The 17,607-nt window shown below is 38.8% G+C and overlaps 1 protein-coding gene across 3 annotated transcripts; it reads right to left on the bottom strand.

The window, feature by feature from the left end:
- Positions 1 to 602: 602 nt before the first annotated feature.
- On the bottom strand, positions 603 to 17,053 carry st8sia5 (ST8 alpha-N-acetyl-neuraminide alpha-2,8-sialyltransferase 5). 3 transcript variants are annotated; one of them, XM_088435346.1, is made up of 9 exons: positions 16,541 to 17,053; positions 11,128 to 11,235; positions 10,756 to 10,851; positions 8,341 to 8,433; positions 6,654 to 6,740; positions 6,417 to 6,561; positions 5,196 to 5,308; positions 4,954 to 5,046; positions 603 to 4,280 (listed from the first exon to the last, which is right to left on the bottom strand). In XM_088435346.1, exons 1-9 carry the CDS (start codon positions 16,684 to 16,686, stop codon positions 3,818 to 3,820), a joined length of 1,344 nt encoding a protein of 447 aa, XP_088291472.1. In that variant the 5' UTR covers positions 16,687 to 17,053; the 3' UTR covers positions 603 to 3,817. The 3 variants fall into 3 exon arrangements, with proteins under 3 accessions (XP_088291472.1, XP_088291473.1, XP_088291474.1); XM_088435347.1 differs by lacking the exon at positions 10,756 to 10,851; XM_088435348.1 differs by lacking the exons at positions 10,756 to 10,851; positions 11,128 to 11,235.
- Positions 17,054 to 17,607: the final 554 nt, after the last annotated feature.

Consider the following 17,607-nt stretch of genomic DNA (forward strand, 5'->3'; position numbering starts at 1 on the left):
CCAATGAACATATTTTCTTTTCAAATTAAGAGCAAATTAATTGGAACGTGGACCGCCGATTTGTGTTATAGTGACTTCTTTGCAAATGATTGTAATTTTTGTTGATGAGGATGTTACATAATCCACCCACTGGAGTTGCTGACTAAAATACACCGAGAGATACTAATTCAAATGTAGTTCCAAAGTATGAAAAATCATATATAAATAGTACTTTTTTTCATCCAAAAATCCTTAACGCTGATTAAAGGGTGCTAAAAAATATTTTAAAAGGGGCTAAAAAAAAAAAACACTGATGTGGTCAACATGCATTCCAACAGCAGTTTCACTGTTTTTTTTTTAAATACATTTTTAAATTTTAATAAAATATTCTGAATAACTATTTGATGTCTAAACATTAAAATGACATTTATCTTATCATATTTTGAGCAACTTTGTACCCCTCCATTTATCAGTTTAGGACATTCCATTGTCTTTTCTCATACTTATGAATGAATTCTTTTTTTATGTAATTTTTATGTTTTATTTACACATTTTGCTCCATTTGTGCTTGAAATGCAGAGAGAATAATAATACGAATATTAATAATAAAACAGAAAGAGGTGTACAAGGAAGACAAAAATCCAAATCCGTTTATTTACAAACATGAATATGCAGAACCAAGCAGAATTTCTCTTCTTTTTAATAACTATACAGAGTGGTCCCAATGTTTTTAACCCTTGTCTCATTTCTATTCAGCACATATTTCGCTGGCAAATGATAAAATGGCGTCCACCCTGAAAGAAAAAAAAAAAAGTTCCGCTCTGTCTGCCTAAATGCATCCACTAGTTGAACAATCTTTTGGACGAAAAGGTTCCTGTGAGTGTAAACTTAATTCAGTGAGCACTGAAGCAGGCACACACAAAAGCTGTAAGAGTACGTCATGCGCGAAGGGTGTGTCGTGATGTGTGACGCTTAAACGATTCCGACGAGTCCTCTGATTGGTTGGCGGGACAAATTCAAGGAATATATATGACGATTGCATATTGGATGGAGAGAATAGAAATGTCATAAGGCAGCATGGTATAAGATGTGAGAAAATAAATGCAGTAATCCCCCCGCTATTCACTCTTCCATGTAATTATTGTGGATTTATTCATTAGCTCACAGCCACTCTGACACAGGTGCCAAACTCCAGTCCTCGCGAGTCGGTATGCTGCATGTTTTCCAGGTGTCTCCTCCCTAATTCTATTCTAATAATTAGCTTATCTGCGAGCTAAGCTGGGGCTTGAGAACCATCATTATCCTTTGAAACAGGTGCGGCTGAGAAAAGATACCGGCCCTCAAGGACTGGAATTAAGAGTATTGCGAGAGGGTTAAGAGTGTATGACTTATTTGACTCACGTTTTTTAAATACCTGATGTCCAATAATAGATTACCCTTGTGTGGCTGAGAAAAGATACCGGCCCTCAAGGACTGGAATTAGGAGTATAGCGAGAGGGTTAAGAGTGTATGACTTATTTGACTGAGGTTTTTTTAAAAACCTGATGTCCAATGATAGATGACCCTTGTGTGGCTGAGAAAAGATACCGGCCCTCAAGGACTGGAATTAGGAGTATAGCGAGAGGGTTAAGAGTGTATGACTTATTTGACTCACGTTTTTTAAAAACCTGATGTTCAATAATAGATTACCCTTGTGTGGCTGAGAAAAGATACCGGCCCTCAAGGACTGGAATTAGGAGTATAGCGAGAGGGTTAAGAGTGTATGACTTATTTGACTGAGGTTTTTTAAAAACCTGATGTCCAATAATAGATTACCCTTGTGCAGTATTTTGACCATTTTTGGACATTTTCTTCCACATCATTCTTGCAGTATTTTAACCAAGAGATAACTGGCCGCGTCATGTTGAACTTTGAACTGTTGTCATCATCTGGGTGAAATTTCAGCTCCCTAGTTTCTTCATTCAAGGCTTTCCCTTTGAAATGAAATACCATTGATGTAATGATTAGAGTTCAGCAAAATACTGCACAAGGGTTAAGATTTCTAGGGGGCGCCACTGAGACCATTTTTGTTGTTGTTGTTTTTGTTTTTTAAACCACAATAAACCAATTAAATATTGATTATTTTGCCAAGCATGATGCGTGTGCCATGTTGAGCTTTGACATGCTTTCACCCTCTGGGTGAAATTTCAGCTCCCTCGTGTCTTCTTTCAAGGCTTTCATTTTGATGTGAAGATCAGAGGATTGCACAAGAGGGTTGGAACATTTTGAAAAGAGAATAGTGGAGGATTACTGTCAATCAAATAAAATAACGTCAATTCCATCGTCGCCTCGTCGCCTATCGTCACACATTTCCCGATAAGGCCGCTGGAAAGAGGCCAATTTCAAATGTTCACCGTCAATCAAATTTGAGTAGAAAAGTAGATAACTAGATGCTGCCTTTGGATTTTTTTTTTTTTTTTAACCCCAGATAAATTCCCGGCTTTTTGTTTTGTACACAACATGGAAAGCTGCCACGCCCGGCGTTTTTGGACCAGTACGGCAACGGGTAGAAAAGAACCGACCTGTACAGCAGAGCCACTAGAAAACGTCACGGCAACAACATGAACATCAAGAAGAAGAAGAAGAGCACATGAAAACCACAGTGAAGAACAAGCCTGCTGTGGTAAGAGAGACCTTCACATTGCTCCAAAATGGCGTCCCTTCTTAGAAACCTTCAGTGGAACCTCCAAAGTTTTCATAAGGTCAATACAATTTGAATACATTGCTTTTTTTTGGACACCAAAAAAATGAAGCATTCCTCAAATGCTTCATTATATACTGTATGTAATTCTATGCGAATATTTTTTTTTTTATCACCTCAGTCAGAATTCTCACTTTTTTTTTTAATTGACAATTCAGACTTTATTCTCAGAATACTGACTTTTGACTTTAAAGTGAGAATCCTCACTTCTGACTTTAAAATTCTGGCGAGAATGCTGACTTTATTCTTGGAATTCTCACTTTTAAAGTCAGAATTCTCAATCAGAACTCTGACTTCATAAGTGAGAATTGTGACGTGAAAATTCTGGCAAGAATTCTGACATTCGTGGAATTCACACTTTTAAATTTTGAATTCTGTCGGAACCCTGACTTCAAAAGTGAGAATTGTGACTTTAAAATTCTAGAGACAATTCTGACTTATTCTTGGAATTCACAATTTTAAAGTCAGAATTTTCAGTCGGAACTCTGACTTCAAAAGTGTGAATTGTGACCTTAAAATTCTAGTGAAAGTCTGGCTATTCTTGGGTTCTCCCTTTTAAAGACAGAATTCTCAACTCTGACTTCAAAAGTGAGAATTCTGATTTTAAAACTCTTGCAAGAATTCTGGCTATTTTGGGCATTCTCACTTTATTGTTGGAATTCTGACTTTTAAAGTCAGAATCCTCCACTCTGACTTCAAAAGTGAGAATTCTGACTGAAATTCAAGCAAGAATTCTTACGTTATTCTTGCATTTCTCAATTTAAAGTCCGAATTTTCAGTCGGAACTCTGACTTAAAGTGAGAATTTTGGCTTTCTAGTTTAAAGAGAGAATTCTGACTAAAATTCTGACTTTTAAGTGAGAAATTGGCAAATAAAGTCAAAGTTCAAGATGTCTGACTTTAAATTCACGTTTTGAGAATTTTCCTGTCTATCGCCTCTGAATAGCGGGGGTTGAATGCCTTTTTTTTTTTTAACTGAATGAATTCCAGTTATACGTATGCCCAATTTCCCATTGGAGCCTTGTGAAAGGCGACAATCCGCTCCGGAGGTTCCGCCGCGATGCGATTCCGGCACCTCGAGAAAAACGCCACGGCGCGTTCACGTGCACGTCCCCGTGTGCACGCGCACGATCCCGCGGGCGTGCATGTGGATGAAGTTGAAGATCTCGTGCGGCATGGCGTGGAATCCCGGCCGCGGCTTGACGTTGTCGTAGTAGTGATGCGTGATGAAGATCCCCGACGGGTTCATGGGGAAGGCCCAGAAACCGTAGAGGTGCACCTCCTGGCACATCTCCAGGGCGGCGGTGACCAGCATCAGGCCGCTGCTGAGGCGCTTGGCCCGCACGCCCTGCACGGCCCAGAAGCGCTGCACGTTCAGCAGGTACTGCGGGTGGAAGAAGAAGACGCCCCGCTGCGAGTCAAAGTCGTCCAGCATGTACTTGACTCGGAAGGACACGTCCGTGTTGCGCGTGTTGTAGAACGCCGGCAGGACCACCGACGAGTTCTCGTAGTTCAGCAGGACCTCGTAGAAGGGGCGCCGCCATTTCTCCAGCTTCTGGAACCTACTCCCGGTCGGTGGGAAGGACGACATGTGAGAAAAGGGACCACCGAATTAAAAAAATTCTCGCATCGCAGAATTCTCACTTTGTTCTCACACCTTTCACTTAAAATCAGAAGACACTTTTCACTTTAAAGTCAAAATTTTCAAGTCAGAATTCTCACTTTCATCTCAAGTCAGTCCTTAATGTACTCAAGTATCGATTTAAGACTTAAGTATCTGGGAATTAATCTCTGGACTCTTAAAAAAACGTGAAAATACGTCCCTGGCATGGAATGAGTTAAAGTGATTCACACTTTTTTTGATGTTTTGCAATTTCTCTTTGTGATTTTAAAGTGAGAAATTTCTTTAAAATCGCTGTCAGAATTGTGACTAACTTTTAAAGTAAGAATTTTCGCTTCAGAATTTCGACTGAGAATTCTGACGATCCTTGCAATTGTCACAATTCTCACTGAGTGAAAATATTTACAATTCTGAATCTTATCAAATCTTTTACAATTATAATGCTGAGAATAAAGTCAGAATTCCTACTTTGACGATTTTTGTCTTTAAAACAACATTGAGGGATTTTTCACTTATAGTTACAGTAATTCTCTCAAGTCAAAATTTTGACTTTAAATTGAGAATTCTGAGATCAGTGAGAATATTTCACCGGCCTTGAGAAAAATGTGGCTCACCGCTCTGTGATTATGCTCGGGTTAACGGTTACCAGATCCGTTTTGGTGCCGACATCGGCCGAGTATTTCTCACTGATGGGCGGTATGTTGCATCTGGGGCAAAAAAAGATAAACAGCAAATTTTCCATTGGAATATTCAACGTCAGATGGAAATTGTCAATGTTGAAAAGCCTGACATTGTTTCATATTGGAAAATGTGTCATGGCTCCAAAGACGACAACGGATTGGATTTTTTTTCCTACCTGAACACAAAGTCCGCCGAGTCGATGTCCTTTCCGCAGTTGCTGTTCTTGATGATGCCGCCGTTTCCAATCACGGCGCATTTCTTGTACTGGGATTTGGAGTATGGCATATCCTACAAAGTACAAGTGGGAAATATACTCACAACGTAAAAATACTTTTACTTATCTGAAAAAAAAAAACGCATGGATTGGATCACTGTGCAAACAAAAGCAAAGAAAATTGGCTGGATCCTCAGTGTTATTTCAGAATTCTGGTTTTATTTTCAGAATTCTGGCTGAGTCAGAGTTCTGACATCAGTGTAAATAAATAGCCAGAACTTTTCTAAAAAAAAGTCACCTTTCCACAAAGGCAGAATTCTGACTTTGAGTATTCTTGAAATTTTCACTTTAAAGCCAAATTTCTGAGTCAGAATTCTGACTTCAAAATTGAGAATTCAGACTTCAAACTCTGAATTCCAATTGTCTTCTGAATTACTATTCTGACTTTAAAGTGAGAATGACTCATCCTCAGTTTTATTTCAGAATTCTGGTTTTATTTTCAGAATTCTGGCTGACTCAGAGTTCTGACTTCAGTTTGAATAGTCAGAAATTTTCTAAAAAAAAAGTCACCTTTGCACAAAGGCAGAATTCTTACTTTGAGTATTCTTGAAATTCTCACTTTAAAGCCAAATTTTTGAGTCAGAATTCTGACTTCAAAAGTGAGAATTCAGACTTCAAATTCAGAATTTCAGTTGTCTTCTGAATTTGTATTTTGACTATAAAGTGAGAATGAATCATTCTCACTATAAAGTCAGAATCCTCATTTTAAAAATCAGAAATCTGACTTCAAAATGCTCAATTAATTTACGCTTTATTCACTTGATCACTTATGAAATTCAGAACCCAGACTCGTGAGAATTCTGGGAATAAAGTCCAAATTCTGGCATTAAAGTGACAACGACTAATTCTCACTTTAAAGTCAAAATTCTCATGAAACTGCTTCTGAATTCTGACTTTATTTACACCCTTATAGAATTCAGAACTCTGGTCAGAATTCCGAGGATATTTTCCGAATTCTGACATTATCAAGCCGGAATAATAAAAAAAGACTATAGTCAAATTTCTGAAAGGAAAGTGAGAATTCTGCCAACTATACTCAATACAGTAAGAAAGTCGACTTCGTCCCAAATCGGCCAGAAGGTAGCAAACACATTTCAAATCAGCATCCCCGATGGAACTCACATCCGGTAACATTTTGAAGATTTCGGCAGTGATGGGAAGGATGCCGCTGGTGTCCACCTCGTACCTCAGCTTGGTCCCGGCGGGCGTGTTCCTTTTGGTGGTGAATAGGAAGGAAGGAGCGTTGCAGCAGCGAGACAGCGACATTCTGGAACAAAACAACAATCCTTTGTTTTCCTCTCTGTCGATTGGCCACGGCGGAACTAAATCCGGCGCGGATTTAGCCGAAACCATGCTTACTTGAAGTTACTGGTCTCCTCCTTGTTCTGCTCCCATTTACACACCTGCAGGTTGCGCCATCTCTCAAACAGATCCGAGGTTTTGACCCTGGCGGAATGGACGCATATTTCCCCTTTATTGTTTCTACTAAGGACGATAAATCGAAAAAAAAAAACGCAAAGTAAACGCAATAAAAATGTGAGGAACGGACCCAAGGCTACGGGGATACGGAGCTAAAACGGAGCAGCAAAATGTCAGTGATCGTTCCGCCCAAGACGGCGGTTTCATTTAGAGCGGCTGTAAATAGATCGTCCTTGAACTGACATTTCCTGGGAGACGAATATGAAACTATTGGCCTGTAGCCTTGTAAAACAATATAGTTGACTGTAAAAGCCTGATTCGTGAACGGGGATGGATGTCTCCCGGGATTAACAGCCTCATTACCATGTGATGTGAACCTTTCGGAATGTACACCGAAGTGGATGGTGTGCCAGTTATGGGTCGTTTCGGCGGGATCAGTGAAATAGTCCGGAAAACAAATTGTCTTTTGGGTTTCTTTTGATGTGTGATATCGAAGAAAAAGTATGCATAAAAACACTAGGGGGCTAAAATATTGCATAGGTTGTCAAAATATGTCAACTTTCAATATGCAGTCTCATGTAAATGCTTGCAAATGGGAAATCGACAAGTACACCCTGCACATGTCAAATTTAGCCCATGTCAGGCTCGTTTACTGCCATTAAAATTTAGAACTATCGTCAATTTGCATTAATCCTTTCAAGGACAATTCGCGAACAGGGTGCAACAGAATTTTTTGTGTTGGGACCCCAAAATCACCAAGGTGGCGCCACTGGACAATTCATGACATTTGCAAGCCTTTCAATGACTTCATTAAGTGGCTTAGCCTGACCTCCATAATGCAAAATTCTTGCTACGCATTATGGGACTTGTAGTTGACAAAAGGCTTCAATCCCAGAACAAAATGTTGCTGGAACGCTTTTACTTTGCTGCAGGGAAGCGTTTTATTTCATGCAACGCATAACATTCTATCTGCATCTTCCCATCTTCTTAATCTGCAGCATTGAATAGCTGTTCATGTTTTTTCTTCAAAGATGAAGTGTGTGAGTGTGTGTGTGTGTGTGTGTGTGTGTGTGCGCGTGTGTGTGTAATAATGAATTAATGAAAAATAATACAAAAAAATGGTACAAAATAATAGTAAAAAAATACATGGATAAAAATAAATTGTAAATAAATAATAAATGGATAAATAATGAAAAGTGTCAAAAACTTTATGAATCATTTTTGGAAAATTAATCAAAAATAATACAAAAAAATGGTACAAAATATTAGTATAAAATACATGGATAAAAATAAATTGTAAATAAATAATAAATGGATAAATAATGAAAAGTATCAAAGTCTTTATAAATATTTTTTGAAAAATTAATAAAAATAATACAAAAATGGTACAAAATAATAGTAAAAAAATACAAAGATAAAAATTATTTTTAAATAAATAATAAATAGATAAATAAATAAAAATATAACTTATGTAATTATCTAAATTATATTTTATAATTACAGAAATCTACATCGAATTTGAAAACTTAAAAAAAAAATCATCCATGATTAAATAATTAATGTTAACCTATTTAATAATAAATACTCCTAAAAGAAATCTTCCAGCAGAACTCAAAAACTCACTCACATTGACAGGACTTTGACATCCATAATCTCCTGTCTGAGTTCTTTGCATGTTGTGGAGTTGTACTCGAAAGGCCCGTCATAGTTTCCCAAATATCTGAAGGGAAAATACACAGTCACAAGCACAAGTGGCAAGGAGTGTAGTAGTAGTCGTAGATAGATCGAATATTGCACAGGAAGGATATTTATCTCACTCTGTAAAAATGTGCTTTGGCAAATAACCTGAAGATTATTTTCTGGGATTATTTTGTGATTTATATGTATTTATGGATATGAATAAGACTAATATGTAACATCTGTAAGTGGAATATATGCCATAATAACTAATAAAAAAAATAGTAACACTTAAGTCATACAAACATGTTTTCGGTTTAGCACCGCCACCACTGCGCAGCTTTTTGTTTTTTTGTTTTTAAGTGTAATTTTTGTCTTTATAAGGCAGGTGATATTGAAGCAGCAGTAACGATAATAATTAGATCAAATTACATTCGCAGAATGAACTGTGGATGACGGATAGATGGATGACATCACCGCAACGTGTCACACGTGGCAAAATGCGATGGGAGTTTGGAGGAATAAAATCAAAAGAGACCAAAGAACATAAGGAAGGGATGCGTTGAAAGGAACAAGATGCAAGAGAGAATATTTCACAAATTAACGGTGACACTGGTTTGTTTACATCCGTCTGATGACGCATTCCAAGGAGAGGCATTTATTTCCATCATATATGTGGCTATGATGGTTTAACTGTGTGGCGTTATTTCAAACATATATTACAGTAAGACTTCAATTTTGGATGATTTTAAAATGGCTGCTTTAACCCTTGTGCAGTATTTTGACCAATTTATGTCATTTTCCTCCACATCATTTTTGCCATACTTCTTATAGTGTGATCACTATGTTGAATTTTGACCACATCTGGGTGAAATTTCAGGTCCCTTTTTGAATGTTTTCTCTTTAATGTGAACTACTTTTGGTGTAAAGATCAAAGGGATTGGACAAAATTATGCACAAGGGTTCAAATACGGTTTATTTTCAAATTGAGAGTAAACCAATTGGAACATGGGGCAACTACCATAAATTTCGGACTTTAAGCCGCACCACGCTATAAACCGCAGGTCGTAACATCGGATCTTTAAGCAGAAAGATGGTATAGGGAAGTTATTATTTTTATTTAGAACCTTTTTAACTTCTTACAGCAACATGCTATCTTCAACAGACTTAACATGTCTGCATGTTAAGCACCAACATATTTCCAGCATAACACCCACGGAATATTGCAGAGTAAAATAGCAACTTAAACTCAAAAGAAATACTTTGATAGCGTGTTCTCGCTCTCCTTGATTAATTGAGTGATTTATTTTTTTTAATGGATGTGTAAATACATTGCACATTATTCATACAGTAAGTACAGTTGTATAAGTATTAAATTTAAATGTGACAAACTTTTACCTATAATTTTCATATTTTTAAGACTATATTTTTAAAAAAATTTTGAGCACAGCCATTGATTCACATCTTTTCAGTTCGATTTCATAGTTGTTCCAGAAATTGGCAAAAGTACATACATTTGCATTACTGGTGGATATCCCCCTGGTGGCCAATTTCAAAAATGCATATAAACCACACTGGACTTTAAGCCACAGGGCTCAAATCATGAGAAAAAAAGTTGCAGCTCATAGTCCGAAATTTTCTGCAATGGCAAAATTTTGTTATAGTGACTCCTTTGCAAAATGTGTATTTCTTTATTTTCTGAGAGATTAGTGCTCTGAAAAAAAAATATTTAACAGGGGTTTCATAATTGGAAAAAAAAAAAGTTACCAACCAATGCTTTAGTAGTATGAAACATCGTAAGCACATCCAGCAGCGACAGTCGTTAGTTCTGCAGGGATCATATTCAGGCCCCCTAGATTTCCCCCAATATTCTCTGGGATACATGCTTTTGCGGGTCCCCCCAATACAGATGATGAATTTTTGAAAAGAATAAGGATCAGCACAGATTACAAGAGGGCCTCATGACAATAATAGAGGGTACAAAAAATCGGGTTTTAAATCCAAAGAGACAATGCAGATGTGAAGAAGGGAAGTGGGGGGGAGGGGCGTGTCCACACTATGTACATGGCATACACACAAGAGTTGTGCAGAACACGACACAAGGGAAAATGGTGTGCTAATGGGTCACGATGGGCGGAGCTTCCGGCCGGGATGGCGGTGGTTTCCGGGGACGGGGGGCGGGTTCGGCGTCGAGGCGGACGTAATCATGCAAGAGAGCAAATGTGGAAGTGCGACCGCCACGGGGGTAAAAGAACTTGTCGACCCGTTAGACCAATGAAAACGAAACCAAAACCAAAAAAAAAAACAAAAGAGGCATTCTGGGGGTTTCTGTGAATGTACTGGAAATGCCTTCAAACGGGCCTACCTGTGAGAGCGTTTGTTTTTCTTCTTAATATCGGCTAGGCAGGGTGTGACTATTACGGAGGTCTGTGAATCTGGCTGAAAATTCTGACGGAAACATCTGTCAACATGCAGACAGGTTAGGCGTTAAACTTCGTGACGTCCCCGTGACATCACCCATGAAGATCATAACAGAAGATGAGAAAGATGTGCTGCGTTGTGGCTCTGAGAAGTTCTGCTGCAAGGTCCAAGCATGCAAGGCTGCCTTTCAAAGTGCGTGTGATGCGAATGTGTGCGTGCGTGCGTGCGTGTGTGAGGGTGTGTGACCTCTCGTTATAGCTGACTGTCTGTGTTCTCTGGAGGTGTGGTGCTTTCAATGACGCTGGGAACAAAGTACCTTTTCCTTCCATTTCTGGCGGGCTTCAGAGATCCGTCATCCGAGAAATTAACGGGACCGCTCCAATTTCCTGTCTCGTCCCCTTTGAGTCGGCTAAACTGTTGCGCACTAGTAAGAAAATGAGTCAGTTTATTTGGGTTGATGTCCCGGATGTTTGGCGAGCCGAGCAGAGAACAGAGAGCAACCAGATCCAAAGTGTACACCCGCATCGCACACAAACACACTTGACACTTGGAGTTGGAGCAGGTGTTTGTCTCAAGAAAACAGTGAAAAACACAAAACGTCCTATTTACGCTCTTTTACTAGCTTTACGAAGAAGTGCGATTTTTCCGACGATCTGCTTGAAAAATGACCGCAATTGCTATTGTAATTTGTTCAATTTCTATGATCCGTCAATGCTGAAATATTATCCAAGTCGTGTTGGAAAACATGTGGGAAACATTGCCCTCTAGTGGTAGGATGACAAAGATTTTGATTTGACATCAAATTAGGCTGTGAATATCAATATCGCAGAGGATTAGCTTAATTAATTCATTAAAGGTTTTTCACATCAAAGGGAAAGCAATGAAAGAAGACCATCCATTCATTTTCTGTAGGCATTTATCCTCACTAGGGAGCTGAAATTTCACCCAGATGTGGACAACGTCAAATTTCACAGTACCAGGAGTGTGCAATCCCATGGCTAAAATTCTGCGAGGATGTGGAAGAAAATGACCCAAAAATGACAGAAAATATCTTTCGAGAAAACTAATTGGACCTGATTTGAAGTTCCTTTGATGCAAAGATCAAAGTATTCGACAAAATTGTGCAGTATTTTCGCAATTTTTGGGTCATTTTCTTCCATATCATTCTCAGTGTTTTAGTCAATTCTGTTAGTGTGATACTTAGGTGGTTGTGTCATGTTAAATTTTGACATTTTGGGTGAGATTTCAGCTCCCGACCGTCTTCATTCGATGCTTTCTCTTTGATTTGAAGTTCCTTTGATGTAAAGATCAAAGTATTCGACAAAATTGTGCAGTATTTTCGCAATTTTTGGGTCATTTTCTCCCATATCATTCTCAGTGTTTTAGTCAATTCTGTTAGTGTGATACTTAGGTGGTTGTGTCATGTTAAATTTTGACATTTTGGGTGAGATTTCAGCTCCCGACTGTCTTCGGTCGATGCTTTCCCTTTGATTTGAAGTTCCTTTGATGCAAAGATCAAAGTATTTGACAAAATTGTGCAGTATTTTCGCAATTTTTGGGTCATTTTCTTCCACATCATTCTCAGTGTTTTAGTCAATTCTGTTAGTGTGATACTTCGGTGGTTGTGTCATGTTAAATTTTGACATTTTGGGTGAGATTTCAGCTCCAGACTGTCTTCGGTCGATGCTTTCCCGTTGATTTGAAGTTCCTTTGATGCAAAGATCAAAGTATTTGACAAAATTGTGCAGTATTTTCGCAATTTTTGGGTCATTTTCTTCCATATCATTCTCAGTGTTTTAGTCAATTCTGTTAGTGTGATACTTAGGTGGTTGTGTCATGTTAAATTTTGACATTTTGGGTGAGATTTCAGCTCCCGACCGTCTTCATTCGATGCTTTCTCTTTGATTTGAAGTTCTTTTGATGTAAAGATCAAAGTATTCGACAAAATTGTGCAGTATTTTCGCAATTTTTGGGTCATTTTCTCCCATATCATTCTCAGTGTTTTAGTCAATTCTGTTAGTGTGATACTTAGGTGGTTGTGTCATGTTAAATTTTGACATTTTGGGTGAGATTTCAGCTCCCGACTGTCTTCGGTCGATGCTTTCCCTTTGATTTGAAGTTCCTTTGATGCAAAGATCAAAGTATTTGACAAAATTGTGCAGTATTTTCGCAATTTTTGGGTCATTTTCTTCCACATCATTCTCAGTGTTTTAGTCAATTCTGTTAGTGTGATACTTCGGTGGTTGTGTCATGTTAAATTTTGACATTTTGGGTGAGATTTCAGCTCCAGACTGTCTTCGGTCGATGCTTTCCCTTTGATTTGAAGTTCCTTTGATGCAAAGATCAAAGTATTTGACAAAATTGTGCAGTATTTTCGCAATTTTTGGGTCATTTTCTTCCATATCATTCTCAGTGTTTTAGTCAATTCTGTTAGTGTGATACTTAGGTGGTTGTGTCATGTTAAATTTTGACATTTTGGGTGAAATTTCAGCTCCCTGGTGTCTTTTCTCAATGCTTTCCTTTTGATGTGGAATATCTTTAATGTAAAGATAAAAGGATTGGATAAAATACCGCACACAGGTTGATTTTGACCATTTTTGGCTCATTTTCATCCATGACATTCTCACAATATTTTAGCTAAGGGATGGCACATTTTGTTAATGTGATAACTAAGCGGTCATGCCAGGTTAAATTTTGACATGTTGTCAACATCTGGGTGAAATTTCAGCTCCCTAGTGTCTTCTTTCAGTGCCTTCCCTGTGATGTTATGCGTATGCATATCAGTTCAATTGTAAACGTTAAACCCGTGCAGTATTTACAATTACAAGTTTTTTTTTTCTCATCAAATGCAGCGCCTTAATGAGAAATTTGTTTTGATGGACAATTTAGCTAGTACGGATTCATTATGCAACGAAGAGCACGTCAAGTACTTTCCTGTTCGAGCGCTCGGCTTCTTTGCTATTTCAGCATCGCTAAATCTGCATAGCACGGGGAAGCTAATGCAGCGGTGTAATTCAATGACACCATCAACGCGCTGGGACACACGCCCACAAAAGCTTGTGGCAAACACCTTTCAATCTCCCGCGACTTCTTCACAGATCATTCGGGCATTTTGAATAGAGAACTTCACGAGGGTCTTCATCTCTACCGATTTATTGGCAAGCATTTCACGTTGAGCACTTAGAATCCCGTTCTCGGCCTTGGGTGACTTTAATGGGCCCTGAGAGGAGGAAGAATGCTCTTAGAGTACTCAAAGTGGAACGCGCTGACAGCATCTAAAGAGGCTTCCCTGTGATGACAAACCAAGACGTTTCTTTCTGGCGGGACTCGACATGATCTCAATTGTTTGAACGTTAAATCTATTTTTTAGATTAATGACTAATAAAGCCAAGATTAAATGCGTGGGAGCTCACAATACAGTCGTGGGCGCTTTTGGGGATTGAGAAGTAAACCATGTTCTTATTTTCATCTGCACGGAGTTGCTAGCAGGCGTCCATGATTTCGTCGTAGTAGAACCATGGACTTGCTGTATATATGAATGGAGAATCGGGAGGCTCCAAATTTATTTTCAAGCTGAAAACGCTGTTGACTCGTGATAAACAAACGAAGCTTCATGAAGCACTTGCGATATTATTTTGAGTATTCTAGACTGCGCTCTTGGTTCAAAGAAGCAAGGAAAATTTCAGACAATTCCACTACACTAGTTTACTTTTGAGGGGTAACACAATGACGCAGGTTCTTCACGAAGCTTCATTTTCACAATTGATTCCTTAAGTCCATAAAAAACTCATTGTTGACAGTGTTTATGTGTTTGAAAAACTGCCATGTAGAGATCAATGTACTCAAGTTAGCCAGGTTAGCGGGTGGCAACGTAAGATGGCCGACGGTGTCCTCACTTCTTTCGACAAACGGTATTATTAGTCTATTTAAATATAAGTTGGTGACTGTAACTATAAATACTTTCTGCTTCCATGTTTAAGAATCATGGGAAATGTAGTCCTATTAGCTTTACTCTTCAGTCAGAGCAAATGTAAGTTGAAGGTTTCTGGCAGCGTGTTTCCAACAAGATTATTCATCATGTTTGGTCAAACATGTCTATTTATTGCCCTTTACTTTTAAACGAGCATTATATAAACAAGGCTTCAAGGCTAGATTCTTACAAATAATAATAATAAACTAGAATAAATAAAAGGTAAATAAGTAATGGTTAAAACTTGGCACACAGGGCAACACAGCTAATTTACTTGCTGAGTGCAAACCAATGAAAACAAACGAAGCCTTCTTTGAACCAAGCAATTTCTTTACTTTTAAGCAAATTTTAATCAATTAAAAGTCAAAATGTCATTTTTAGTCATTTCAAACTGAATTTATTTCAATTTTCAAAATGGGTCTCAATTGACAGCTAGCATTATATATATTAGGAATCAGGTGAGAAACTCGACGCCATTTCACACTGGTAAATAATTTATTATGATAATAAAGTAGAGGCTTGTGTCATGCAAACATGTGGGAAACATTGCCCCCTGGTGGTCAGATTAAAAAATGTTTGATTTGATATGAAGTGAAGCCGGCTTTTTAAATGTTAATATCGCAGCCAGAGCGATCTGTGATTATTTTGTATTTGGTCTGAACCTAGCATGTTAGCGCCAAATCTACCAAATGAAAATCACAATTCCAACGAACTATTTAATCTACAAAAATGATGCTCCAAAATACTCTGTGAGAAAATGGGATCGTTTGCTTATCATTTTTGTGGAATTATTCCAAAATAATCCGTCGCGCGCGGTAGTACGGGAATTGCGTTGATTTTCACAGTCACCAGCAAAGGAGGTTGATGACATCACATGCACACTCACAGTCAAGTCATCCCACTCTGGCCTTGTAATTTCTCTCCCCCAAAGAGTGTGTGCAGACAGACTGTAGCAAAATGGCCGCCGCTGAGCCCATTGGTTTGTTGTCCCCAATCTACCCACCCGCCACTATTTCTTGTTCTTCTCCTCCAATGGGCCCAGCGCCATCATAACGTGCAAGATGCTTGAATTCATGAATCTCACCATCGGGGAGGTTTTTGGATACCATGAATCCACCTTAGAAACCAGCCTGGGTGGAGTGTGAAGGGGGGGGGGGGGGGGGGGGAGGGGGGCATAGGGGGAGCGTGTGTGTTTTCTTATAAGGGACTGCAGCACATTATGTTTGCTTGGAGTAAACATAAGAGCTGTGACTTCTCCCGGGATGTGCTGTTTTGTTCATTTGCTTTGGGGTTCTTCTCAACATCTGCTCGTCTCATCATGGAATTTAAGAGGACGTCAAAGGGCGTTTTTGGGGCTTCATCGTGAGAAAGCAACACAATCATTGACTGAAAAATCATCACTTACTCGCAGATCTCGCCTCTAAGATGTAGCACCAGTCGAGGAAAGGCACAAATTAAGAAATTATAATACATAAAGTGGGAAAGAGGGTTACCATACACAGCTGTTGAAGCAGCGTGTGTATGATATGAATGTGATGCTTTACCATCATCAAAAAAACAACAACAAAAATGGAAATTTGTTTTTATGCCACAAGGGGGGGCGAAAAGGAGCAAAGGTGGTCACACGGATGGATGGTCAATTACTATTAATCTCTTCCGGCCATTATTAGGCTTCCCTCCTGAAGAAGACATCCATTAAGCATTCAAGCAATGATGCTTTAAACCATCGAAGCAGAAAAAAAAAAAACAACTCACGTACCTTTTAATGTAGTTTTTCCCATAGAGAATCTGCTGCAAGAGAGTCACCAGTCCGAAGGCGCAAATAAAGATGAAACAAAGGGAGCGATTCCCGAGGATGTCTTTACCCGACGACGGGTCGGTGTAACCGATCCTGCGGCGCAGCATCCGGGGTTGACGGTGACACCCTGCTCGGTGTCTCTCTCCGCCGCTGCAGCATTCAGGAGCGGTGGCTCGTTATTGGTCCGAACGGACCGCGCATCGTCCATCAGCCTCCTCGCCGGGATGCAGAGCTTCGTAAAATCACGATAGTATCGTCCGAGGAGACATCCCCGCGGAACGACGGGGGCGGGGGCGAGGGGATGCGAAGGGGGGAAAATAACGGTAAAATGCGATTAGATCATAAATATCCACAAAACATTAATATGTCAATTAAATGGGCGTTCCAAACAGAAAGGGTGTTCAAATTATGTCCGTAAAAAGTGAGAATTCACGCGTGCATCTTCTGTGTCATCTTTTAACTGTGTCGCCGCGCGTGACCCGCAATCTGAAAAGGATGTGCTTTTTTTTTTGCTGTTAACTACCAGCGGCCGCTAGAGGACGCGCTTTATCCATTCTTGTACTTGCTCTTTTTTTAGCCACCTCACCAAGGACATATTGTGCCTTTTTCAAGGGCAGATTTTGATTAGAATCACTCAATGCTTGCCAGAACACGTCTTCAAAGGAAAATAAAAATGGATTTTTTTTTTGCACATAAAAAGTGAAGCGAACCGATAAAGTAAGTTTTTTTCGTTTTACAAAAAATACCATGTTAGCTACAGTAAGTTTTTTTTTTTTTTACTGTATGTGGTAAGGCGTTTTTTAAATAAACGACCATTTATAGTAAGGTGTTTTTTTTTCTAAAAAAAACAACCTTAGGCGTTTTTTTTAATGAAAAAACATGTGCGTTAAGGCTTTAAAAAGGACCATATAATAAGATGGAATATTTTTTGCAAAAAAAAAAAAAAACATGAATGGTAAGACGTTTTCCTCCCAAGGACCACGTATTGTAATGCTTTTTTTTTCTTTTTTCAAAAAAGAACAACCATT

The sequence above is a fragment of the Hippichthys cyanospilos genome, chromosome 15, assembly GCF_059441005.1.
Source record: "Hippichthys cyanospilos isolate Australia breed blue-spotted pipefish chromosome 15, RoL_Hcya_1.0, whole genome shotgun sequence".
Lineage (NCBI taxonomy): Eukaryota > Metazoa > Chordata > Actinopteri > Syngnathiformes > Syngnathidae > Hippichthys > Hippichthys cyanospilos.